The following is a 26,273-nucleotide window of genomic DNA, read 5'->3' on the forward strand; positions in this document are numbered from 1 at the left end:
TAACTGAAATTCCCAGAGATGATAGATGAAAGAGATTAACAAGGTCAAAGGTGGCTGAGAGATCTAGGGAGACAGCCAGAACCAGTTTATGTTGATCAAAGTGGGAGTGAAGTTCACTTAGCAAAGATGTCATGATGGATTCTGTACTTTGGTGGGTCCAAAAGCCAGCTTGACAGGGGTGTAAAGGAAGTACTTTTCCAGAGAAGTCAGATAGCTGTGTAAATACAATTTTCTCAAGAATTTAGACACAGTGTTGTTTTTCTAGCAAAAAAGGTGCCGGTACTCAAATGCTAGGCCACCCTTCAGGATTGGGGTAATCACAGAGGGACCCACCCCATAATAGCCAGGCCACCTGCAACCAGTCATAGAATCTATGACAAGACAGAATTGGTGTGTAGAGCTTGAGCTCTTTCATTAAAACTTGGGTTCCATGGGTCAATTTTAGCAGACAATGGAAAAGGTGCCGGTACTCAGTACCCCCAAGTACCCCCTCAAAAAAAGCCCTGCTTAGACATAAAGGAAAGATTTGAAACTGGATGATAATGACTTGGTACAGTTGGATCAGAGCCAGGTTTCTTCAAGATGGGACAAACAGCTGTTTTCCATAAGTCAGGGAATTGGCCAGAGGTTAAGCTAAGATTAATGATTGACAGGTACACAACTCACCATTACCCTTTATACTGAACCCTCCAAAACCCACCAAAAACCTACTATGCCCAACTGTGCACCACTACAATAGCTGTTATGGGTAAAGTGGTTACTTATATGTGGGTACAGTAGGTTTTGGGAGAGTGTGGGAGATCTCACACTATCCACCACAAGTGTAGCAGGTGGAGTGGGATAGGGGCATGGGTTCTCCTCTCTATAGTGCACGCCACTGACCACTACAGTACTTCAGGGACCTACTTGCTGCTCTAATAGACCTGGCTATAACATCTGAAGCGCTCATAAAGGCTGGTAAATAACATCTTTAATGACCATTGGGAAAGTAATGGGGTCATCCCTGATTCCCTCCAGTGGTCACCTGGGGCACTTTTTTGTGTCTTTATTTGTTCTAAAAACAGGTATAGACCAAAAAAGGTTTCAGCCCTAGATGTTTTCATTTTGTTCCATTATGGCTGTAAAACTTCCAAGTGTTAGGAACGCCCTAAGCCCGTCCCTACACATTCCCTTGTGATTTGGATGCACTGCAGATGAATTGCAAAAATAAATGTCTGTGTGACACCCTGAGCAAGGGTTGAGGGTGGGCCCATAAAATAACACAGCCGGACAAAGGGATATGAATGAAAACAAGTGTTTATTTAATTGAATCCTGAGGCCTGTTATGTCACAGGACCAGGAACAAAAGATAGAACGCCTCTGTAGTTCAATAAGCAGTCTTAAACAGACCTCAGGCTGGCAAGGCCTGAACACAGTCTGTGGTTGGTAGCGTGGCCCCATCCCAAAAACAGCTTGTGAGCCCCTTAGTCACCTGCCTAGAAATTGTAATCATCGAGTCCTCCCCTGACCAACGCTGTACATTTTAAACTTTTTTCCAATATTCAAGTTAGAAATAATAAAACATATTTCCCAAAATCTTTAGAAGTATACTGGGCAGAGATCAAGATGGCTGCCACAGAATTCCATGGGTCTAACCTTTGCTGGAGAACTGGCCAGTTGCCTGTCCTGTTTTCAGCTATCTTGATGAGGTCAAAGCATAAGAGGACTTTGTTGGTTTCTCCTTTGGAGGATCCCACCCAATATAATGGAATCCTTTCTGTACCCTACATCGGCTGATAACTCTTCAGAAACCAACAAGAGGGGAAGCTGAGGATGAACTGATAGTGGTGGAGACGTTGGAGTGTCATTGAATAGCAGCCAAGTGAGCTCTTCTATGTCTAGGTACTGGTCTTAATCTTATTACTGGTATGTTTTCCATTCCCTGTTGGGAACCGTGGTGTTAGAGTTAGGCAAACAGAAAAAAAGAAGAAAAAGGAACCAGGTTTTTCTGTCTTCTCTGTGAAAAGTGGTCCCATGGATTCAAATGTGTTCATCTGTAATTTCAGGTTTAGTAGTGTTCAAAAATTATGTGGTAGAAACAGAATGTCAGTTTCATGTGGTAAAGCTCCCTTTTATTGCTAGAGTTTTCTACCTCTAGAGAACAGCTTCTGGGTCAGAGCAAGTGTTATCTCTTTCATAAGAGTAGGAAACGTTTGTTGATGCTGCATTATTGGAGCCTTGCTGGTTATGTTCATCCCCGAAGCAGACAGAGAATGGATTACAAAATATTTCTTCAGAAATATTTCTAAAGCATTGATGAGATGTAAGTTTAGGATAACTGCTGCTGAGGTGGTTGAAGGGGACAGCATTGCAGCAATGAGATCACATTAAAACTGGATGCTATTTTTGAAGTAAGGTATCCTGCCAAATGTAAAGATAAGGATTGGAATAAGCAGTATGTTTTCTGGGATCCTCTGCATCTTGCAGGATTTATTATGTCTATTAAGTCTAAACTTGGGAATCTGCCTGTTAATCCAACTCTGAGTAGTATTAGTTCTGTGTCTGATGAAGAAACATGAAGTACTGATGTTTTGTTATTCAGCTTTTCCTTTGTTGTTCTGTTTTATATTTAGTGGTGATTTATTTGACTAGGTTTGGAACGTAGATGTATTGTTTTGTTACTTTCTTTTTTCTTTTGATTATTTCTGAACTTGCATAGGAAACAATCCTTAAACAGAAGCAGATCATCTATTGAAATATCTCTCTTTTGTTCTTTTGTATTATTAGTAGACAAATATTTGTGGTGGATGTGAAGAATATCATGGGGCTCATTTTCAAAATAGAAAAACATCCAGAAAACAGCAAATGGACTTTTTTTTTGCTAAAACGTCCAAATCGCTATTTTTGAAACCCAATTTTAAGATGTATTTCTATGTAGTTCCTATGCAGTGCATCCAAATCACAAGGGGGAGTGTGGGGGAACATTGGGGGCGGGGTTTAGGTGTTCCCAAAGTTTGGATGTTTTTCTGCCATAATGGAACAAAGCAAAAACGTCTAGGGCTAAAAGTTAGACATTTTGGTCTAGACTTGTTGACTAAGCCACAAAAAGGTGCCTTAAATGACCACTGGAGAGATTAAGGCATGAACCCCACCCTTACTCCCACAGTGGTCACGGACCTCCTCCTACCCATCCAAAGATGTGAAAGAAACAGTACATCCCAGCCTCTATGACAGCTTCAGATGCAATGGTCAGTTCTCTTAGATCAGCAAGCAGGTCCCTGGAGTAGCCTAGTCGTAGGTGAAGTGCACTGTAGAGAAGGGGACCCAGGCCCCATATCCCACTCTGTTACATTTGTGGTGGAAAGTGTGAGCCCTCCAAAACCCACTGTACCCACATATAGGTGACACATGCAAGCCATAAGGGCTATTATAGTGGTGGCACAGTTGGGTACAGTAGGTTTTTGGTAGGTTTTGGAGGGCTCACCATACAATATAAGGGGGTAACAGTGAGGTGTGTACATGGGACCTTTTATGTGAAGTCCACTGCAGTGCCCCCTAGGGTGCTCCACTGCTCTGCCAGTCTAGAATGCTGCCCCCCCCCCCCCCAAATACATCCCAATGGCTTGTTTTTGTGTGTTTTTCCCTTGGACTTTTGTTTTTCGATAATGATCACAAAAGAAAAATGCAGTGAGCACAAAACCTCTAGGAAATGGCCATTTTCAAAACAAAATAATAGATGTTCTTCTGGTTCAAAAATCACTATGGGGGTCTTTTACTAAGGTTCACTAGTGTTTTTAGTGCTCACTAATATTTAGGGCACGCTAAACATTAGCGATGTCCATATATTCCGATGGACATAACTAATGTTTATCCTGCACTAAAAACGCTAGTGAACCTTAGTAAAAGGGGCCCTATGTTCGCCACTTGATTTTTGGACATTTTCAGCAAAATGTCCCAAATTGGATTTAGACATCATATTGAAAATGCCCCTCCACGTCTCCTACCTTGAAATAGAACCTGATGATTAAATTCTCGGCAGGTTTATATACCTTAACTCGTGACATTTCTGAATGTTCCATAAATCTTTTTTTCCCCCAATATATAAGCTTTTATAATTAACATTTATTCAAGAAATACATTTTTATTTGCTCACTATCATTTAAATTTTTATTTAGAAAACGTATATTTAATATTCTTTAAAAAGTATTAATGTGCTCAGAAAACCAAAAGTGCCATATGAATCATCAAATTCTCGGCACACATATTTCTATCATCGCACATTCATAGTCTAATGTAGAAATAATTTGACCAAGCATAGAAATGATCTTATAATACAGACTGCAAGCACTTATCTAAAATCCAAAATTGTCTTGTTATATCCGTCACTTCATGAACAAAATATAACAGTCCACTGGGTCAATTTTAGCACTATAGAAATGGTGCCTTCAAATTGAAACCCATTAATACTTTTTAAAGGATATTACATTTATATTTTCTAAATAAAAATTTAAATGATAGTGGGTAAATTTGTTGGATTATTTGTAGTAAATAATTAGCAGATTTTAGTACACACAGCTTCAGCTTTAGAAATGTTAATTTCTTTCTTCATCTCTCTCTCATTCACCCCTGAATAATTCACTGCTGAGTCACTTTAAAGTTGAAGTAACAAAACATCTGTTTACTCACAGTTTGTAGTTAGATTATAATCAGACAGGCTTATATATACATATTACTATACATTTGTATTATCAGCTCCTTCCATGTGCTTAGATGGTAATGGATGCTCACACCACCATAGATCCTCTCAGGTTAGGAGAGAACATGAGCTCCATGTGCTCCATGTGCTGCATCTGCTGTGTCTAACCCCCACAGGAAGTTGCATAGCTGTGTGACCTCTCTAAGTAATTCACATCAGAGGTCACAGAGTAATCACAGAGAAATAATAGGTGACAGGCAATGCATGTAAAATACAATTACATTCCAACAAACCCCTTCTCATGCATAACTGTCATGCAATTATTTATTCATACAAAGTCCAAGCTTTATACGCAGATTCACAAAATGTTCTCTGGGTAACGGTTTGGTCATGATGTCAGCTGTCATCTCACTGGTGTGACAATAGTGTAGACTGATGACCCCTTCTTTCGCCAACTCTCGCACGTTGTGGTATTTCGTTGCGATGTGCTTGGTGCGTGACTGAACCTTGTCATTCTGTGACAGTCGGATGCAGCTCTGATTATCTTCCATTATCTGGATTGGTCTCTTTTCAGCTATTCCAAAATCCAGCAAAAGTTTTTCAATCCACATCAGTTCTCTGCACGCTTCCGATGCGGCCACATATTCAGCTTCTGTAGAAGACAGACTCACAATACTTTGTTTATGACTGGCCCATGAAATTTGTACATTTCCATACATAAACACATATCCACTTGTGGATTTATAATCAGAATGATCCCCTGCCCAATCTGAATCACAGTAACATATTAGTTTTGGATTACTATTGGCTGAAATCTTTAATTTACAATCAATGGTACCCTTTAAATACCTTACCATCCTTTTAACTGCAGTCCAATCTGATTTGGTAGGTGAGCTGACCCTTCTGCTCAAAATTCCTACTGCATTTGCTATATCAGCCCTGTATGTGGTAGCTAGATATAAAAGCTTACCTATGGCTGATCTATATTGGATGTTATCTGGTAAAGGTTCTCTTACTGTTTCATCCTTCAGAAAATCAGTGATCATGGGAGTGCTTACAACTTGGGCATCTTGCATACCTAAACTTTCAATAAGCTCATTTATTTTCTGCTTCTGGCTTAGAAGATAAGAACCATCATTTTGTTTCTCAATTTCTATACCAAGATAGTATGACACATTACCAAGTTCTTTTATCTCAACATTCTGGTTTAAACACTTTACAATGTCCTTGTACTCTTGCTCACTTTTGCTTGCAATGAGCAGATCATCAACAAAAGCTAAAATGTATGCATATTGTCCATTTGTGCACCTAGTGTACAAGCATTTATCTGCTTCACCTTGCTTAAATCCTAAATTTGTCAATATTTCATGCAATTTTTCATTCCAACATTTTGCACTTTGCTTTAATCCATAAAGACCTTTGTTTAATTTACACACTAGCTGTCTTTGTTTTGTATTTATGAAACCTGTTGGCTGTTCCATGTACAAGTCTTCAGTTATATCTCCGTGAAGAAACGCTGTTTTCACATCAATGTGGTTGACTTGCATGCCTTTTGAGACTGCAATGCTCAGAAGTGTTCTTATTGTCGTGTGTTTCACTACAGGTGCAAACACTTCATCAAAATCTTCTCCATAATTTTGAAGATATCCCTTTGCCACTAGTCTGGCTTTATACCTTTCCACTTTTCCTTGTGCATTCCTTTTTAACTTGAATACCCATTTGCATCCTATAGCTTTCTTGCCAGGAGGTAATTTTGTAAGAATCCAAGTATTATTTTTATCCAATGCATCAATTTCTTCTTGTGCAGCTTTACGCCATTCAGCAGCTTCTTCTGCTGGCATTTTCTCAATCTCATCCCATGTTAAGGGCTCTTGAGCTTCTGCTGACTTTGTTAGGTAAGACAGTCTTGGGGGTGGAACACCTTTGTTTTCCCTGGATGAGCGTCTGACAACAGGTTGGTCTGACCTTTCCGCATCCTCTAAATCTGAGAGTTCTTCTCCAATTGATTCCCCTTCTCCAACTGTACTGTCTTCTTCAATGATCCTTTCTGTGTCTGCTTCCTCTGCCTGTTCCTCGTTAGATACAGATGAGTTGCTTTCAGACATCTGCCTTGGTATGGCATTTATATACACTGGCATGTCTATTATGGTTCTAGTTTCATATTCTGGATGATAAGGCTCATCTGGGATAATCCAGCCTTTATCAACCCTTTTGTTTTCATCAAAATATGTAACATGTCTTATGCCAACAATGCCAGTTTTCAGATTCAAAATTCTATATCCTTTGTGTCCTGGAGTATAGCCAACTAAAATGCCCCTTTCTGTTGTGGAATCCAGCTTATGCCTTCTTTGCTTTGGTATATGAGCATATGCTGTACTTCCAAATGTTCTTATGTGTGACAGGTTTGGCTTCCTACCATGCCATGTCTCATGTGGTGTGCGCTCAGCGCCTTTAGTTGGCATTCTGTTTTGTAGGTACACTGCTGTGAGAATGGCTTCCCCCCATAGTCTTTTAGGGAGATTGCTATCTGACAGCATACATCTGGTCATTTCCACAATTGACCTAAATTTTCTCTCTGCAACAGAATTTTGCTCTGGTGTATAAGCTACTGTTGTGATATGTTGAATGCCTTCTTGTTCTAGAAATGTGCGCATGCTTTGTGAAGTGAACTCACCACCATTGTCGGTCTGAAGAACCTTTGGTTTTCTTTCAAATTTATTGCTCACCATGGCTACGTATTTCTTCAGCATGTCTGTGACTTGACTTTTCTCTTTCAGCAAATAGACCACACAGTATCTAGAGAAATCATCCAAGAATATTAGCACAAATCTGTTATTTCCCAATGATGGGATATTAAACGGTCCACATAAGTCACTGTGTATTAAGTCCAGCACTTTATTACTCCTATTTCCTGTGTATGCAGGAAATGAGGGTCTCACACCTTTTTGAGTAACACAGTCTATGCATTTCTCCATTTTACCAGCATCTGCACTTATCTGAATGCCGGTGGCTAGTTGCTTACTGTAAAGATCCTGGATCACCTTAGAATCACGATGTCCCAGGCGGCGGTGCCAGATTTCCAGACTACATTTACCATCATTCTTCCTTACTTGCGCCATATGTGAGGCTTCACCTGAAATGTTCAGCTTATAAACATCATTATGCATAAAAGCTTCAGCATACACTTCATCATTTTTAGAGATTGTGCACTTACTGTTTTCAAAATGAATCACAAATCCCTTCTTATCTAATGTAGATACACTAAGCATATTGCAAACTGCTTGGGGAATATACAAGACATCACTTACAGGAATTTCTTTAACTTCATTAGACACTTTGCATTTTAAGAATCCAATACCTTTTGCTTGGATCTTAGCAGTCCCTGCGTTTGCAGTTTTAAGAATACCTTCCTCTGGACACATTTCCTGAAAGAAATTCTTACAATTGGTTAAATGGCATGTGCTCCCTGAATCCAAAATCCAAGTACTTTCATTTGAATTATTATTTACCATAGTCAAAGATTTTTCTGTCATTAGAAAACCCTTGTGTTTATCTTTGTCCTTCATACATTTCCTGGTTTGAAAATTCTTTAGTTCCATTGGCTTAGGTGAGCTAGAGGGAGTGTTTTGTGTTTCCTTACACCATTTAGATACATGTCCCTCCTTTCCACATGAGTAGCAAATCAGCTTGCCCTTGGGTGGAGTTTTCCCATAGCTCCGCCTTCCTCTGTTCTTTGCCAAGAAATTTGTTTCATTTCTCTCTGACTGACTTTGAGAACACATCTCCTCAGAATCATTTATTATGCATTCCTGCCTTAGTTTTGATGTTGCCTGTTCAAAAGATTGCCCTTCAATGGCCTCATTTACAGACCTAAAAACATCAAACTTCTTTGATAGTGAGGTAAAAAGAAATGCTCTTTTCAATGCATCACACATGGGAATTCCAGAAAGTTCTAACTTTTGAAATGAAGACATAAGATGCATAATGTGATCATTACATTTACTTTTATCCCTTAATTTGGTTTCATTCAACTCTGCCAGCCAAATTGGTTGCTGCTTTGCATATGTAGTTGCATACATAGTTCTCAGTTTATATAAAATGTCCTTTGGTGTATCTTTTCCCTCCACTAATATGGCTTGTTTCTCTGAGAGAGCTTCCAAAAGCATGCACTTCACATAATAGTTTGCATTGTCCCATTCAGCCATATTTTCAGCTGTTCTGTCTTGGTCTAAGCATATATTTAATCTTTTTGCTCGAAGGAGACATATGAATCTTAATTCCCACTGCTGATAATTAAACTCAGTTAATCTAGGCACCTTGAGAGAATAGAAAAATGGTGAATTTCCTCCCTCAGCCATTTTCTTAGCCTTCTGTCTGCTGTGTGGGGGGGGAGAGAGACAGACTGAATCTTTCCTTTAAAACTTAAGAGAAAAATGTGGCCTTTTTTTCTGCCTGGTAATATTTCTCTTCTTTTTCAATTCCTGGCCCTGGGCCCATAACCCTTTTGTTGGATTATTTGTAGTAAATAATTAGCAGATTTTAGTACACACAGCTTCAGCTTTAGAAATGTTAATTTCTTTCTTCATCTCTCTCTCATTCACCCCTGAATAATTCACTGCTGAGTCACTTTAAAGTTGAAGTAACAAAACATCTGTTTACTCACAGTTTGTAGTTAGATTATAATCAGACAGGCTTATATATACATATTACTATACATTTGTATTATCAGCTCCTTCCATGTGCTTAGATGGTAATGGATGCTCACACCACCATAGATCCTCTCAGGTTAGGAGAGAACATGAGCTCCATGTGCTCCATGTGCTGCATCTGCTGTGTCTAACCCCCACAGGAAGTTGCATAGCTGTGTGACCTCTCTAAGTAATTCACATCAGAGGTCACAGAGTAATCACAGAGAAATAATAGGTGACAGGCAATGCATGTAAAATACAATTACATTCCAACAAAATTCATATTTATTAATGAAAATTGTTATTATAAATGCTTATATATTGAAAAAAGCACAGATTTATGGATTATTGATGACAATTTGAAGGATTTGGGATATTGATTTTTGTGAGTAAATTAATCTCCAATTTTTTAGTACATTCTGAATGTTCCTTTTTGACAATATGTTAAGTAATAAATAGGATTAGTCAAATCTATTTTGCCATAATAGTTTTTCTTATTTATGTTGTGGTGGTTTCTTTTTCTTATAATTCATGCAGTGTAGATAAAGGTTGATATTGCTTCAGCTCTTGTAACCTGATCACTCTTCTCTTCTTTGTAGTTACAAAATTAAAACCCGATGAGGGTGCAGGAGGAACCCTTACAATCTCAGTAACGAGGAGATCTAGTGAACCCCAGTTGTGTCCAGAGAATAAAAACAAGCCTGTGACAAATCCTGCTGACAGCATGCACCCCATACCCTGCTACAAATACTCTGACACCTCACCATCCCCATCTCTAAACAACTGCAGTGAGACGGACAGTGGGCAGTACTGCCAGCTCCGCCCTGCCTCTCCCAGTACCCAGAAGCGGACAACACAAGATGCCAACAAGCAGCCCCTATCCAAGAGCTATATGGAGAATGGAACTGGGTGCCAGGAGGCTGAGGCCAAGCAGAGGACAAAAGTTGAGAGAGATGGAGGAGGGTTTGTGGTACCAACTGTGGAAACAAAGTCATCTTTCAGTCCATCAGGGTTCAAGTCACTGCTGGTTACTGCAGAAAATAAACCTCTAGAGATGACTGTTCTGAAGAGAGTCAAGGAGTTGCTAGCAGAGGTGGATGCCAAGACCATAGCCAGACACATCACAAAAGCAGACTGCCAGGTATGACAGAGCTAACAAGAGTGAAATTAGGGACTAGGGAAGATAGAAGAGAGATGGCATGGAACAGCAGCAGAGAAAGGGACTGGAGAGAACTTGTTATTTTCCCTTCCATGTTTGAATTGAGGAGGCAGTGCTCAGGTGTGATGGGCTGCTTTTTGGTTCTTGAAACATTGGGAGAAAAGTTTCAACACCATATACCATCTCTCTGTCCTCAAGGATATAGAGACCCACATGAAAGGGTGGGTGTTAGCACAGCTCTGAAGCACGTGTATACTACTACTATAAATCATTTTTATATCGCTACCAGTCGTACGCAGCGCTTCACAATACACACCTTTACAACTGAATGTGTTATTCTAGTTATAGAAACAGAACGTGACAGAAGAAAATCACATGGTCCATCCAGTTTGCTCATTTATTCCAATTGCCCTACACTACAATCCCTTCCTCTCTCTCAGAGATCCTCTATACTTGTAGCAAGTTGTCTTAAATTCAGATATTGTCCTCACCTCTACCAGGAAGCTGTTCTGTGCTTCCAGCAACCTTTCTGTAAAGAAGTGTTTCTTAAGTTTACCCCTGAATCTACTCTCTTTCCCCCCTCTGTACAGAAGCTTTTGGATCATCGGTAAGACTGAGATATGAGAAGGTAGTAGGTTTCCTCCTGATATTCAGTCAGCATCGGGCTGCATGGTGACTGCCTGATGCCAGTGCTCAGACTGGATATTTTCAGTGCCAGCCCATATCCGATGACCGACATTGAATATCTGGTTTCACTTTTGACCGTGGAAACTTAACCGGTTAAGCAGATATTCAGCGCTAACCAGTTGGGTGCTTAGCGGTTAAAGATAGGCCTGCTATTTATTTGGCCTATTTTAACCGCTATAAATAGCCAGTTAGCTGCTAACAGCAAATATTCAGCGGAGATTGCCGGATTTCTCTCACTAAATATCCGCGGTTAGGTGCTAAAACGCTATTTAACTGACCAGGAGCTGGTTAAATATTTTGAATATTGGCCAGTTTGTTTTGTAGTAATGCCAGTGGTTTAATTGTGTTTTAGGATAAAGGGAGGGAGGGGAAATGGGACTTCATATACTTTCTTTCTGTGGTTTTTGCAACTACATTCAAAGTGGTTTACATAGTATATACAGGTACTTATTTATACCTGGGGCAATGGAGTGTTAAGTGAATTGCCCAGAGTCACAAGGAGCTGCAGTGGGAATCAAACCCAGTCCCCCAGGATCAAAGTCCACTGCACTACACTACTCCTCCACTCCAATAGATGGGAGGATGCATTTTTGAGATGATGGGTTGGGTAGGAGGAGGGGTAGAGGTTAAAGGGTCAGTAGAGAGTCTAATGAAGGGTAGTAGGTGGGTTGGTGAGGTGATAAGGGAAGGTTTTATTTTATAAATTTTGTTAGTATTGTGTAACGTTTGTAAATTGTATTGCCATTATCAATTCTATAATCGCTTATGATCCAAGAAAACCAGAATATAAGAGAAATCAAGCAATAAGTATTATGACCCCTTATTCCAGAGCATACTGTGCATTTATGCCATGGAGGTATTTAAACAAAACAAACAGAAGAGTCCTCCTAGGAACAAACCAAATAAATACAAAAAAGAAGTAGGGGGTAGACCAAATGTCAAAAAATAAAATCTGATGATTTAGCTGCTTCCTTCTGGCTTTAAGTCTGTTCTGACCCTGTAGAAATCTGTGAAACTGTGGGCTATGGGAAGGGGGTGGGGGGTGGGTTTTGGAGATGAGAGAGAGAGAGAGTGGCGGTAAAGTCTCAGACCGAAAATGACCGTGCGATGGTTTTTAATTTTGCCGCACGTCCATTTTTGGCCAAAAAAAAGGCTTTTCCAGGCACGCTGAAAAATGGACCTGCGTGCGTCCAAAACACGTGCCTACACCAGCGCAGGCCATTTTTCAGCACGCCTTAGTAAAACAGCCTCACAGTGAATCATATATTCTGGAGGTAAGCCATGCAATATTCTAAAACCCATCAAGAACAAGTTAAAAATGATCTTCCTTACTGGAAGCCATCTAAACATGAAAGAGGCTCAATCTTAGATCAATATAGCTGCCACATTTTGCAATACCTGCAGCCTATTAATATATTTGACCAGAGCCCCCAATAACACAGTATTGCAGTAATCAAAATAGGATAGTATTATCGCTTCAACCACTTGTTGCAAATATTTAACCTTCAGAAATGGGTTTGATTTGACATATAAGGGAAATAGAAAAGGGGTGGATTTGATACATTGTCTTTCTATGATTACAATCAAAGTGGTTTATATATTACATATACAAGCTCATTTTCAAAGCACTTATCCTCCCAAAGTTCCATAGAAACCTATGGAACTTAGCCTCCCAAAGTGCTTTGAAAATATGCCTCATTGGCACTTATTTTGTACCTGGGGCAGTGAAGGGTTAAGTGACTTGCCCAGAGTCACAAGGAGCTACAATGGGAATCAAACCCAGTCCCCCTGGTTCTCAGGCCACTGTATTAACTATTAGGCTACTCCTCCACTCCCCTTAACACCCAATTAATCTTTTTCAGTATTAAATCCTACATAATTTCCCATTAATCTGGAATCTAATAGCACCTCTAGACCTGGTAGCGGTGTCCCCTGATAATGTTGGGTTAGTCAGGGGATAATCAACCTAATTCCCTCCAATCCACAAAATATTAGTTTTATCAGGATTTAACTTTAACCCATTTCTTTGCATCCAAACTAATATCCTGTCAAAATACTCTGACATATATTTATACATGGAGTGGAGGAGTAGCCTAATTGTTAGTGAAGTGGCCTGATGCCACCTGAGAACCAGGGGAACTGGGCTTGATTCCCAGTGCTGCTCCTTGTGATTTTGGTCAAGTCAGTTAACCCTCCATTGCCCCAGATACAAAATAAGTACCTGTATATAATGTGTAAACCATTTTGATTGTAACTACGGAAAGACAGTATATCAAATCCTAACCCCTTTCCATAAATGTTTTTCCACAGAAAGACCAGAAGAATATCATCATGATATGAAATTCCCAAAGATTTTAAAACATAACCCATAGGGTTGTGTGCTATGTTGTTAATACAATTGCAAATTTTATGTCAAACTATACATGCTGTACACCGCCCTGGGTGAATCTCTTCATAAAGGTGTTTAATAAATCCCCAAGAATATCATCAAAGCATATATTAAAATCTCTTAATTGACGGTGAAAGAGATACGCAAAGGTGGAACAGACAAATGAGACAAGACAGAATCAAGAGACAAAAGTGGGAGACTATCAAGATGCCTTTCCTGCCTAGACACCTTATTATAAATTCACACCATAGTGATAAAAGGTATGGTGATGAGTAAGGCTGGGCCAGATCTTGTTCAGGAAGGGCTATCAGAAAAGTCCTTCCATTTTAGCATTATTTTAAAAATGTTATTTATTAATTTCAACATGTAACAGTTATTCCTTCTGTCAACCAGCTATACAATTTCAAAGAAGAAATTTTTCTCTAGATTTTCCTCCACATCCCACCCCTCCTTTAAAACCTTTGTTTAGACTCTTAATCTAATGTTGTACAGATTCAGTCCACTAAAAGAAAACCTTTTCTGGTTCTACCCATTTTTTTTGGTGGTTCCAGGTTGCAAGGATATTGGGTGTCACCAAGGAGATGCAGAGGCTTATGGGTGTGAGTTCCGGCATGGAGCTGCTCACTCTCCCACATGGACGGCAGCTGCGCCTTGATTTGCTGGAGAGGTATGAGCTGTTGTCATATTGGCCATACTGACTGCACGTGAAGTGTATACAATACTTTCCCCCCCCCCCCCCCCCTCTCTCTCTCTTTCTCAACATGTGCACATCATTTTCCTTTCCCCCAACTGTTCATGTCACTCTCCCTTAGCATATGCAAATTACTCTTCCTTGTTGCTTACTATACATTTTGTTTTCCTTCCCCTCTGACAACATCTACATGTTACTCGCACTCTTCCCTTGAAATATTTTATACATCTATTGTTTCCCCTTTACATGGGTTTTATAGGATGGCATTTGTTTGTAGGTTCCGTACCATGTCAATAATGATAGCTGTGGATATTCTGGGCTGTACAGGCAGCACAGAGGAGAGAGCATCCCTCCTGCACAAGAGAATCCAGCTGGCTGCAGAGCTCAAAACCACCATGGGAAACATGTTCAGTTTTGCTGCTGTGATGAATGCACTGGAAATGGCTCAGGTATTAAAGCACAATACACAGTGAAAACATCCCCAGGTATCAAGTACCAACCCCACTGGAAATGATCCAAGTATCGAACCCACATGCTGAAAATGACCCGTGTATCAAAATCTCCCCTCACAAGTTGGAAATGGCCCAGGTATCAAAAAAGACAGGTGCCCTGCCCCAGCAGCCTCAGACAAAAAGGGTTCCATGGCAGCTGCACTTCTCTTTGTGACTATGTTTCTGGAAGCTGAGGTTTATACTGCGTTGTCCCTTTAATTCTGTCCTCAGATTGCAAGGCTGGAGCAGACATGGATGGGTTTGCGGCAGCGGCACACCGAAGGTGCTGTCCTCTACGAGAAGAAGTTAAAGCCCTTCCTGAAATGTCTGAATGAAGGAAAAGGTAATGCTGGAGAGCTTATGTCAGGGTTGACTGAGGGACACAGCCTATGGCTGAGGGCCAGTAACTATGAATGAGGCTGTGGTTAAAGCAAAGATACTTACCTGTAGCTGGTCTTCTCTGAGGACAGCAGGCCAATTATTCTCCTATCTGGGTGACATTATCCAATGGAGCCCAGTGTGGACACTGACTAGCAAGTGAAATAGAAAGTTCTGAAAGCATCCCACCGCACATGCACTGGTGCGTTCTCGCCCGACGAGTGAGCATGGGTCCTCCAGTCAGGTGAAAAAAGCAAAAAGCCTGTAACTAAATTCAACTTCTACGGGAAGTGGGAGGGTATGTGAGAATAATTGGCCTGCTGTTCTCAGAGAACACCAGCTACAGGTAAGTATCTTTGCTTTCTCTGAGGACAAGCAGGCCTTCTTATTCTCACATCTGGGAATCCCTAACTACCAGGGTCACCAAAAACAAGAAAGCTAGGATAATTGAGTCCCAAAACTTCGAGACTAAAATTTCAATCATTCTGAAACTATATACATGCTAGCTGTGTAGGTGCAGCCTGTAACAGAATAAAACAGGGCCTAGGAGGGTGGAGTTGGATTCTAGACACCAAACAAATTCTGCAGAACTGCCTGTCCGAACTGACTGTCACGACAGGTATCCTGATCCAGACAATAGTGGGATGTGAATGTGTGGACTGAAGACCACGTCGCAGTCTTGCAGATCTCCTCTATGGAGGCTGATCTCAAATGAGCTACTGACGCAGCCCATGGTTCTGACATTGTGAGCCGTGACATGTCCCTCAAGAGTCAGGCCAGCCTGGGCATAAGCAAAGGAGATGCAATCCGCTATCCAAATTGAAAGTGTGCATTTGCCGATGGCCACCCCCAATCTTTGGGGGTCAAAAGAAACGAAACCTGGGTGGCCTGTCTATGGGCTTGAATCCACTCCAGACAGAAGGCTAAGGCTCACTTGCAGTCTAAAGTATGCAGTACACTTTTGCCAGGTGGATGAGCTACCAGGGCCTGGAGCTCACTGACTCTGTGAGCTGAAGTGACCGCCACCAGAAACACAACTTTCCAGGTCAAAAACTTCAGCTGTCAGGTATCCAGAAGCTCAAAAAGAACTTTCATCAGCTGGGTGAGGACTACGTTGAGATCCTATGACACAATGGGAGGTTTGGTAGGGGGTTTCATTAACAACAAACCTCTCATGAAGCAAACAACTAAAGGCTGTACAGAGATGGACTTGCCTCCCACACAGTGATAATAAGCGCCAGTTACACTGAGATGAACCCTTACAGAGTTGGTTTTTAAACCAGACTCAGAGAGGTGCAGGAGGTATTCAAGTTTTTCTGCAGGACATGAAAAGGGATCTAAGGCCTTTCCCTCACACCAGATGGCAAACCTTTTCTATTTAAAAGAGTAACATCTCTTAGTGGAATCTTTCCTGGAAGCCAGCGAGATACAGGAGACACCCTCAAGTAATCCGAAGGGTTCGAGTTCTATGCTGTCAACATCCAAGCCAGAGGTTGGAATGCAGAAGGGAATCCTTGTTCTGAGTAATGAGGCTCAGAAAACAGGCCAATCTCCACGGATCTTCGGAAGGCAACTCCAGAAGAAGAGGGAACCAAATCTGCCGTAGCAGTAAGGAGAGATCAGAATCATGGTTCCATGATCTTGCCTGAGATTCAGCAAAGTCTTCTCTATTAGAGGTGTGGGAGGATACATATACAGTAGTCCCTGTCCCCAATGCAGAAGAAAGGATCTGACGCTATTCTGCCATGTGACCTGAGCCTGGAGCAGAACTGAGGGACTTTGTTGTTGAGATGAATGGTGAAAAGATCAACTGAGGGGGTGCCCCACTTCTGGAAGGTCTTCCAGGCTATGCCCATGTTGAGAAACCACTTGTGCGGTTGTAATATCCTGCTCAATCTGTCTGCCAGGCAGCTATTCTTGCCAGGCAGATAAGTGGCACAGAGGTCCATACCATGAAGTAGAGCCCACTTCCACATGCCTACTGCTTCCTGACACAAGGGGTAGGATCCTGAACCCCCTACTTGTTGACACAGAACATTGCAACCTGGTTGTCTGTTGAGCCCTAGTAACAGCGAAAGCGAGTAAGAGGGCTGATTCGTAAGCTTTATTTGATGGCACAGTTTGAATTGGCAACTTGTTGATTCATGAGTTGAAAGAAGTAGTAAATTTGTGACGCAATGACAAATTGAATTGCTGAATACAGTTCGGGACTTTGAATGAACATTTCTATTAATGATTTTGAGCAGTGGATTTACAATTGAATAACATTGTTTAAAGAGATGAAGACGGGACTGCTTATGTGAAATAGGACTATCCTTAAGGCTTTTTGTGCTTAGATTCTATGTGAACACAGGTTAAACTGGAAGAAGATTTTGAAAATATTTATATGTTTGAATAGTAACATCCTGACCTGTAGCTCTGATTAGACAGTGTGCGAGTGTGGTATGAAGGGAATTTTGGAGCAGTGGGGAGATAATTGGGTTTTATAACGGGACATATATTATGTAAAGCAGAAATTTAGCAGTGTTTAATAAAGCATTTTTGAATTTAGATTTTAAGAGTGAATAGTGGTTACTAGCAGTGCAATATTATTTATGTGTAACTAGATTGCAATTAGAATACTCATTTGTGTTGGGATCAGGGGCATATCTGCGTGGGGCCACGGGGGACTGGGCCCCTGCAGATTTTGCCTTGGAACCCCCTGCCGCCGTCACCTACCTTTGCTGGCGGGGGACCCCAACCCCCACCAGCCGAGGTCCGCTTCCTCCTGCCGCTGCCTTTAAAAATATTCCTTCGGCTGGTGGGGGATCCCAACCCCCCAACCCCCGCCAGTCGAGCCAAGGTCTTTTAAAGTTCTTTTTCGTCCTCCAGAGTCCGTGCTGTTCAAAGCAGGTTCCCCGCCACAAAGGTAGGTGATGGCGGCGACAATGACGGGGGGGACGGCAGTGGTGGCCAGGGGGACGACGATGACGACAACGGGGCTATAATGTGCACCCTCACTCTGGCCTTGGCTCCCCCTACCGCTGCATTTCAGATACGCCTCTGGTTGGGATTAAAAAAAATAGAAGGGATGGGGAAAAACTGAGAAAAACTACAAGTAAAATAAGAAAAATACCCGCACAGGAAGGCATTTAGAAAAATCTAAAAGCACAGCATGAGGAGAGCACATGCGATCGCATCCTCTCAGTTTTGCAGAAAAAAGAAGACTGGAGGACCTATGCTCATTCGTCAGGCAGGAAAGCACCAGCACATGAGCGGTGGGACACTGCTAGAAATTTCTATTTGCTAGTCAGCGTCCGCACCGGGCTTTGTCAGATGATGTCAACCAGATGTGAGAATAAGAAGGCCTGCTTATCCTCGGAGAAAGAGAATTATGGGCAAATGGATCAAAGTTAGGCAGCAGTTCCAGATTGTTATAAGAGAGACCAAATCTGATGAAATGTCAGAAGGAGAGACAAAGTTAAAAAATGGCTGAAATGGAGCAGACTTCATTGAAGAATACACATGATTGAGATTACATTTTCAGGAGAATGAAAGTAGAACTGAAGGGGAGGAGAACGGACATTTTGTCAGCTAAGATTTTACGTGGACAAAATGGTCACTTGAAAACTGTGCCTTGATTGGTAAAAGGGGAGGTGTGCATGTGCATGTGGTTTTAGGGGCAGACCTATCCTGTCTCATTTTCTGTATCTTGACAGATGGCCCTCCACTCACGAATACCACGTTCCCTCACATTCTGCCCCTACTTATTCTCCTGGAGAAGGACACGGTGCTTCCAGATGGCCCAGAACCCTGGGAAAGTGTTGAGAATGGCGTAGAGGTTGTTATGGCGCACCTGGAGGCTGCACGGATGGTGGCACATCATGGAGGGCTTTATCGCACCAATGCAGAGATGAAGCTGCAAGGTAAGAAATGTGAATGTAACAGCGCTGCTTCCACCCAAGAACGTGGCATATTCTTTGAGAAGATGTAGGGTGCATGCTGAGACTCAAAATAGAATGTGCAGTCACTGGCAATATTTGATCCCTGCTGGTTTACAAAGATTCTATTCCAGCACATTTAGGGGGTGGGGGAAAGGTTAATCCTAAAAGTGATCCACAGTCAAGTTAGTGCGCCAGACTCCTAGTGGTCAGTCCCATCTTTTGTCTTCTGTCATTTTTTCATGACGCAACAGAAGAAGAATGCGACAGCACGTGCTCTTCTAGGACTGAGACGATTTTAACATGTTACCTTGTGTGCTGAGCCCCCCAAAACCCACTACCCCCAATGGCCTTATTTTGGTACTCCTGTACCTGCTTCAGGGAACATGTAGACAATTATATGTTTCAAAAGTATTTATTTTTTTAAATTAAAAAAACAACCATTTTAATTTATGCTAAGGTAAGCAGCATGGGTCACTAGGTATAAGACATACCAATTTTGGGGGGTAGTTTTGAGAGTATAGAACAGCATTTTATGTGCTAAGCAGGCTCGTTTAAATTGCCCCGAGGTACACACTCATAAAAAGTAGACACATGAGGGACAATTCAAAAAGCTTTTTCCACATGTATGCTGTTTCACATGTGGAAAAGTACCAATCGATTATCAATTGGTGATCTTAGGGTACGGGTAGGAGTGTAAAGAGTGACAAGGGATGCCAAATACGAAGGGGTAGCAGAAGTAAGGACCATATGAGTTCGGGTAAGCACCTTAAATTTAATCCAATATTCTAAAGGAAGCCAGTGGAGGCGTTTGAGAAGTGGTGTAACATGATCATGATTGGACGCATGACATAAAATGCAAGCAGTGGTGTTCTTGCCTCAGGCAGATGTAAATGTACATACCTACTTTCCCTGGGGTAATCTGATGAAGGCACAGAGGTAGGGTTACTATAAATCCTCTTAAGAGGATGTGTCCTCCTTTTGGACTTCTTCAGATATATCCTCCAGGTTTTTTTTTTAATTTTTAGGAAAATATTCTCTTTCTTTTATGAGACTATGACAAACACACCTACCCCACACAAGAGAAACCATCTCTGGACTATTAGTCAGTCTGGACACATGGGGGTGCTAAAGAGAGAGGAAGGCATTGTTGATCTCTGTATTTCCCTGCTGGTTGAATCTGTCAATGAAATGTAGTTCATGCAGCACAACTTCAAGCATATCACATGCAAAGACTTTCATACGTATCTCAGAAGCCAGCCAAAGCTGTTGAAGGATATCCCCTCTTCTGATAAATATGCTTGGACTCAGACTTAGTCAAATCCAGAAGTTTTTGAAAAGTAGATTGTCTACTGCTGTACTGTAAATCAGTCACTGACGTGTGTTCATTGACTAAAATCCATTTACATATTTGCTACGATTAAATATTTCTTTAGCAAACGTGGCATTTTTATTTTTTGTCTTCAACTATGGTAATCCTACACAGAGGTGCATATATTGCCTGTATAAAATAGGCACAAGATATTCACCTACATGCCTTGATAACCTTGCCACGCTGTTAGAAGGTCCCCCCCCCCCCCAAAAAAAAAGTTATTCATGTCTGAAACTGTGCATATTTCATGTCTTTTGGTCCATTTTTTACTTTTTCTATTGCTGTTATTTCTGATGCTGAGTTTTACAGTGCAGTTTATCTCCTTTTGCAGGTTTTCAGGGACGAGCTGAACTTCTGGAGGTGTTTAATACAGAGTTCCAGATGCGGCTCCTCTGGGGTAGCCGAGGGGCTGAGAGCAGCCAGGCCGAACGTTATGAAAAATTTGATAAAGTGTTGACTGCACTATCACAGAAGCTGGAACCATCTGTCCGCTTCAGTGAGTTGTAACACAGGGAAACAAAGAAGACACAGACATCCAGAGACTAACAGTCTGCAGGGGATAAGAGGACATTTACACCCCCAAAGGGCCAGCCATCAGGAAATCAGATCAGCTGATAGAGTCCCAGAGCTATCTAAATTTTAAAATGATCTAGGCTTCTTATAGTGGCCAGTTTCTATCACCACAAAATAAGCGCTCCATCCAAATACGCCATCCCTAGAAAAGCCTTGTCTTTTGGCCTGAAGCATCTGGAGACCTCTGTCTTTTCAGGAAGTTTGAGGATTACCTTACCCTTACTGCTGCACTCCGGTGAGCACTCTGAAGAGGAGATGGAACAAGGATACGGTTACTGTAACTCAACTTTGGGTGGACAAACTATGGGGCTGATGCAGTAAGCTTGTGTTAGAGGCATGGGCTGATGGCTTAGCACACAGCTTCCTAATGCTAAATTTTTCAGAGCAACAATGCAGTAAACAAAATTATATATATATGATCTGTATAAATCTTGGGGTCCTTTTACTAAGCTGCAGTAAAAGGGAGTGTCAGCGCATGTTTTTGATGCATACCGAGGCCCCCCTTTTACCGCAGTGGGTAAAAGGCTGTCTTTTTTTCTGGAAAAGAAATGGCCTTGTGGTAAGTGAATGACTTACTGTGTGGCCATTTTTTTTTTTGGGGGGGGGGAGCACTTACTACCACCCATTGAGGTATTTTTATAGCGCCAGAAATAGCGTGCACTGGGGGTAGGAACTACCGCTGGGCTAGTTCCGGATTGGCACAGGGCAAGCCTGTTGCCATGCGCCAACCCTTTAGTAAAAGGGCCCCCGTTTGCATTAATCAAGGAGAGCAACTGGCCGCATGGACAAGTAGTTTTGCACCAAAGGCAGCTAGTGCTGTGCAGGTCTGAGCATAAAAACATGTTGTCAGCAAACATCTGCACATGTGATGGAATGTTATTCTGTAAATAAAACTTTTGCAATGCTGGCTTTTCTGCAGATCAGCATTCCAACACAACTGCAGATTTGTTTTTTTTCTGCTCAGCTCTAGCTGCCTTGAGCACAAAACCAGCCCTTCCAGCACATCTCCCCTATTCTTGTTTTTTTTACCCATGTTCTTCATGGAGGCTATGAAAAAAGTTGTAGGTACTGTTTTGCTCACAGAAAAAGAAGAAACAGGCATTAAATCCTCATAGACACTACTGCAGAGGAATCAACTATCCGTTCTCCAGCTCCTCAGACTATGTTAAAGCCCCGGAGTTGTACTCAGCCCTTCAGTTTGCTGCGCAGGTTTCTGCATCGGGCCAGAATGTCTAATAGCCTCACTACTATTGATTTCAATACGCGGTGTACTGATGTCTAATGCAAGGCCTTGTGCAGGGTTAGCTTCTACACAAATCTGTTTTGTGCATCTACAGTATGCACCCACAAAATTGTGCACTAAAGCTTCACTTACCCTATACAAAGCCTTGGAGAAAGAGGAATGCAATTATTGTGCCAACCACCGCATTCGAGAGCATCGGAAATCCTCCCTGTAATCCCCCGCTGTGCTGTCACAGAGCGAATGCTACATACCTGTAGAAGGTATTCTCCGAGGACAGCAGGCTGATTGTTCTCACTGATGGGTGACGTCCACGGCAGCCCCTCCAATCGGAAACTTCACTAGCAAAGTCCTTTGCTAGCCCTCGCGCGCCCGCGCGCACCGCGCATGCGCGGCCGTCTTCCCGCCCGAAACCGGCTCGAGCCGGCCAGTCCAGTATGTAGCAAGACAATACACTTCAAGGGAAGACACAACTCCAAAGGGGAGGCGGGCGGGTTTGTGAGAACAATCAGCCTGCTGTCCTCGGAGAATACCTTCTACAGGTATGTAGCATTCGCTTTCTCCGAGGACAAGCAGGCTGCTTGTTCTCACTGATGGGTGACGTCCACGGCAGCCCCTCCAATCGGAAACTTCACTAGCAAAGTCCTTTGCTAGCCCTCGCGCGCCCGCGCGCACCGCGCATGCGCGGCCGTCTTCCCGCCCGAAACCGGCTCGAGCCGGCCAGTCCAGTATGTAGCAAGACAATACACTTCAAGGGAAGACACAACTCCAAAGGGGAGGCGGGCGGGTTTGTGAGAACAATCAGCCTGCTGTCCTCGGAGAATACCTTCTACAGGTATGTAGCATTCGCTTTCTCCGAGGACAAGCAGGCTGCTTGTTCTCACTGATGGGTGACGTCCACGGCAGCCCCTCCAATCGGAAACTTCACTAGCAAAGTCCTTTGCTAGCCCTCGCGCGCACCGCGCATGCGCGGCCGTCTTCCCGCCCGAAACCGGCTCGAGCCGGCCAGTCCAGTATGTAGCAAGACAATACACTTCAAGGGAAGACACAACTCCAAAGGGGAGGCGGGCGGGTTTGTGAGAACAATCAGCCTGCTGTCCTCGGAGAATACCTTCTACAGGTATGTAGCATTCGCTTTCTCCGAGGACAAGCAGGCTGCTTGTTCTCACTGATGGGGTATCCCTAGCCCCCAGGCTCACTCAAAACAACAACATTGGTCAATTGGGCCTCGCAACGGCGAGGACATAACTGAGATTGACCTAAAAAATTTACCAACTAACTGAGAGTGCAGCCTGGAACAGAACAAAAGGGCCCTCGGGGGGTGGAGTTGGATCCTAAAGCCCAAACAGGTTCTGAAGAACTGACTGCCCGAACCGACTGTCGCGTCGGGTATCCTGCTGCAGGCAGTAATGAGATGTGAATGTGTGGACAGATGACCACGTCGCAGCTTTGCAAATTTCTTCAATGGAGGCTGACTTCAAGTGGGCTACCGACGCAGCCATGGCTCTGACATTATGAGCCGTGACATGACCCTCAAGAGCCAGCCCCGCCTGGGCGTAAGTGAAGGAAATGCAATCTGCTAGCCAATTGGATATGGTGCGTTTCCCTACAGCCACTCCCCTCCTATTGGGGTCAAAAGAAACAAACAATTGGGCGGACTGTCTGGTGGGCTGTGTCCGCTCCAGGTAGAAGGCCAATGCTCTCTTGCAGTCCAATGTGTGCAGCTGACGTTCAGCAGGGCAGGAATGAGGACGGGGAAAGAATGTTGGCAAGACAATTGACTGGTTCAGATGGAACTCCGACACGACCTTTGGCAGAAACTTAGGGTGAGTGCGGAGGACTACTCTGTTGTGATGAAATTTGGTGTAAGGGGCCTGGGCTACCAGGGCCTGAAGCTCACTGACTCTACGAGCCGAAGTAACTGCCACCAAGAAAATGACCTTCCAGGTCAAGTACTTCGGATGGCAGGAATTCAGTGGCTCAAAAGGAGGTTTCATCAGCTGGGTGAGAACGACATTGAGATCCCATGACACTGTAGGAGGCTTGACAGGGGGCTTTGACAAAAGCAAACCTCTCATGAAGCGAACAACTAAAGGCTGTCCTGAGATCGGCTTACCTTCCACTTGGTAATGGTATGCACTGATTGCACTAAGGTGAACCCTTACGGAGTTGGTCTTCAGACCAGACTCAGACAAGTGCAGAAGGTATTCAAGCAGGGTCTGTGTAGGACAAGAGCGAGGATCTAGGGCCTTGCTGTCACACCAGACGGCAAACCTCCTCCAATGAAAGAAGTAACTTCTCTTAGTGGAGTCTTTCCTGGAAGCAAGCAAGATGCGGGAGACACCCTCCGTCAGACCCAAAGAGGCAAAGTCTACGCCCTCAACATCCAGGCCGTGAGAGCCAGAGACTGGAGGTTGGGATGCAGAAGAGCCCCCTCGTCCTGCGTGATGAGGGTCGGAAAACACTCCAATCTCCACGGTTCTTCGGAGGATAACTCCAGAAGAAGAGGGAACCAGATCTGACGCGGCCAAAAAGGAGCAATCAGAATCATGGTGCCTCGGTCTTGCTTGAGTTTCAACAAAGTCTTCCCCACCAGAGGGATGGGAGGATAAGCATACAGCAGACCTTCCCCCCAAACCAGGAGGAAGGCATCCGACGCCAGTCTGCCGTGGGCCTGAAGCCTGGAACAGAAGTGAGGGATCTTGTGGTTCACTTGAGATGCGAAGAGATCCACCAGGGGGGTGCCCCACGCCTGGAAGATCTGTCGCACCACACGGGAATTGAGCGACCACTCGTGAGGTTGCATGATCCTGCTCAACCTGTCGGCCAGACTGTTGTTTACGCCTGCCAGATATGTGGCTTGGAGCACCATGCCTTGGCGGCGAGCCCAGAGCCACATGCTGACGGCTTCCTGACACAGGGGGCGAGATCCGGTGCCCCCCTGCTTGTTGACATAGTACATGGCAACCTGATTGTCTGTCTGAATTTGGATAATTTGGTGGGACAGCCGATCTCTGAAAGCCTTCAGAGCGTTCCAGATCGCTCGCAACTCCAGAAGATTGATCTGTAGATCGCGTTCTTGGAGGGACCACCTTCCTTGGGTGTGAAGCCCATCGACATGAGCTCCCCATCCCAGGAGAGACGCATCCGTGGTCAGCACTTTTTGTGGCTGAGGAATTTGGAAGGGACGTCCCAGAGTCAAATTGGAGCAAATCGTCCACCACAACAGGGATTCGAGAAAACTCGTGGACAGGTGGATCACGTCCTCTAGACCCCCAGCGGCCTGATACCACTGGGAGGCTAGGGTCCATTGAGCCGATCTCATGTGAAGGCGGGCCATGGGAGTCACATGAACTGTGGAGGCCATATGGCCCAGCAATCTCAACATCTGCCGAGCTGTGATCTGCTGGGACGCTCGCACCCGTGAGACGAGGGACAACAGGTTGTTGGCTCTCGTCTCTGGGAGATAGGCACGAGCCGTCCGAGAATCCAGCAGGGCTCCAATGAATTCGAGTTTCTGCACTGGGAGAAGATGGGACTTTGGGTAATTTATCACAAACCCCAGTAGCTCCAGGAGGCGAATAGTCATCTGCATGGACTGCAGGGCTCCTGCCTCGGATGTGTTCTTCACCAGCCAATCGTCGAGATATGGGAACACGTGCACCCCCAGCCTGCGAAGCGCCGCTGCTACCACAGCTAGGCACTTTGTGAACACCCTGGGCGCAGAGGCGAGCCCAAAGGGTAGCACACAGTACTGGAAGTGACGTGTGCCCAGCTGAAATCGCAGATACTGTCTGTGAGCTGGCAGTATCGGGATGTGTGTGTAGGCATCCTTCAAATCCAGAGAGCATAGCCAATCGTTTTGCTGAATCATGGGGAGAAGGGTGCCCAGGGAAAGCATCCTGAACTTTTCTTTTACGAGATATTTGTTCAGGGCCCTTAGGTCTAGGATGGGACGCATCCCCCCTGTTTTCTTTTCCACAAGGAAGTACCTGGAATAGAATCCCAGC

At 43.5% G+C, this 26,273-nt stretch overlaps 1 protein-coding gene across 1 annotated transcript in view; it reads left to right on the top strand.

Annotated features, from left to right (window-relative positions):
* Nucleotides 1-21,404, top strand: part of SH2D3C (SH2 domain containing 3C) — a 52,332-nt gene extending 30,928 nt beyond the window's left edge. Inside the window, exons 7-12 of the mRNA XM_030206465.1 lie at nucleotides 9,963-10,504; nucleotides 14,150-14,265; nucleotides 14,567-14,738; nucleotides 15,012-15,123; nucleotides 18,857-19,063; nucleotides 20,782-21,404. Of these exons, the coding sequence (XP_030062325.1) occupies nucleotides 9,963-10,504; nucleotides 14,150-14,265; nucleotides 14,567-14,738; nucleotides 15,012-15,123; nucleotides 18,857-19,063; nucleotides 20,782-20,957 (1,325 nt within the window). The 3' untranslated portion in view covers nucleotides 20,958-21,404. The remainder of the gene's footprint in view (nucleotides 1-9,962; nucleotides 10,505-14,149; nucleotides 14,266-14,566; nucleotides 14,739-15,011; nucleotides 15,124-18,856; nucleotides 19,064-20,781) is intronic.
* The last annotated feature ends 4,869 nt before the right edge of the window (nucleotides 21,405-26,273 follow it).

This window comes from Microcaecilia unicolor, chromosome 6, assembly GCF_901765095.1.
Source record: "Microcaecilia unicolor chromosome 6, aMicUni1.1, whole genome shotgun sequence".
NCBI classification, from domain to species: domain Eukaryota; kingdom Metazoa; phylum Chordata; class Amphibia; order Gymnophiona; family Siphonopidae; genus Microcaecilia; species Microcaecilia unicolor.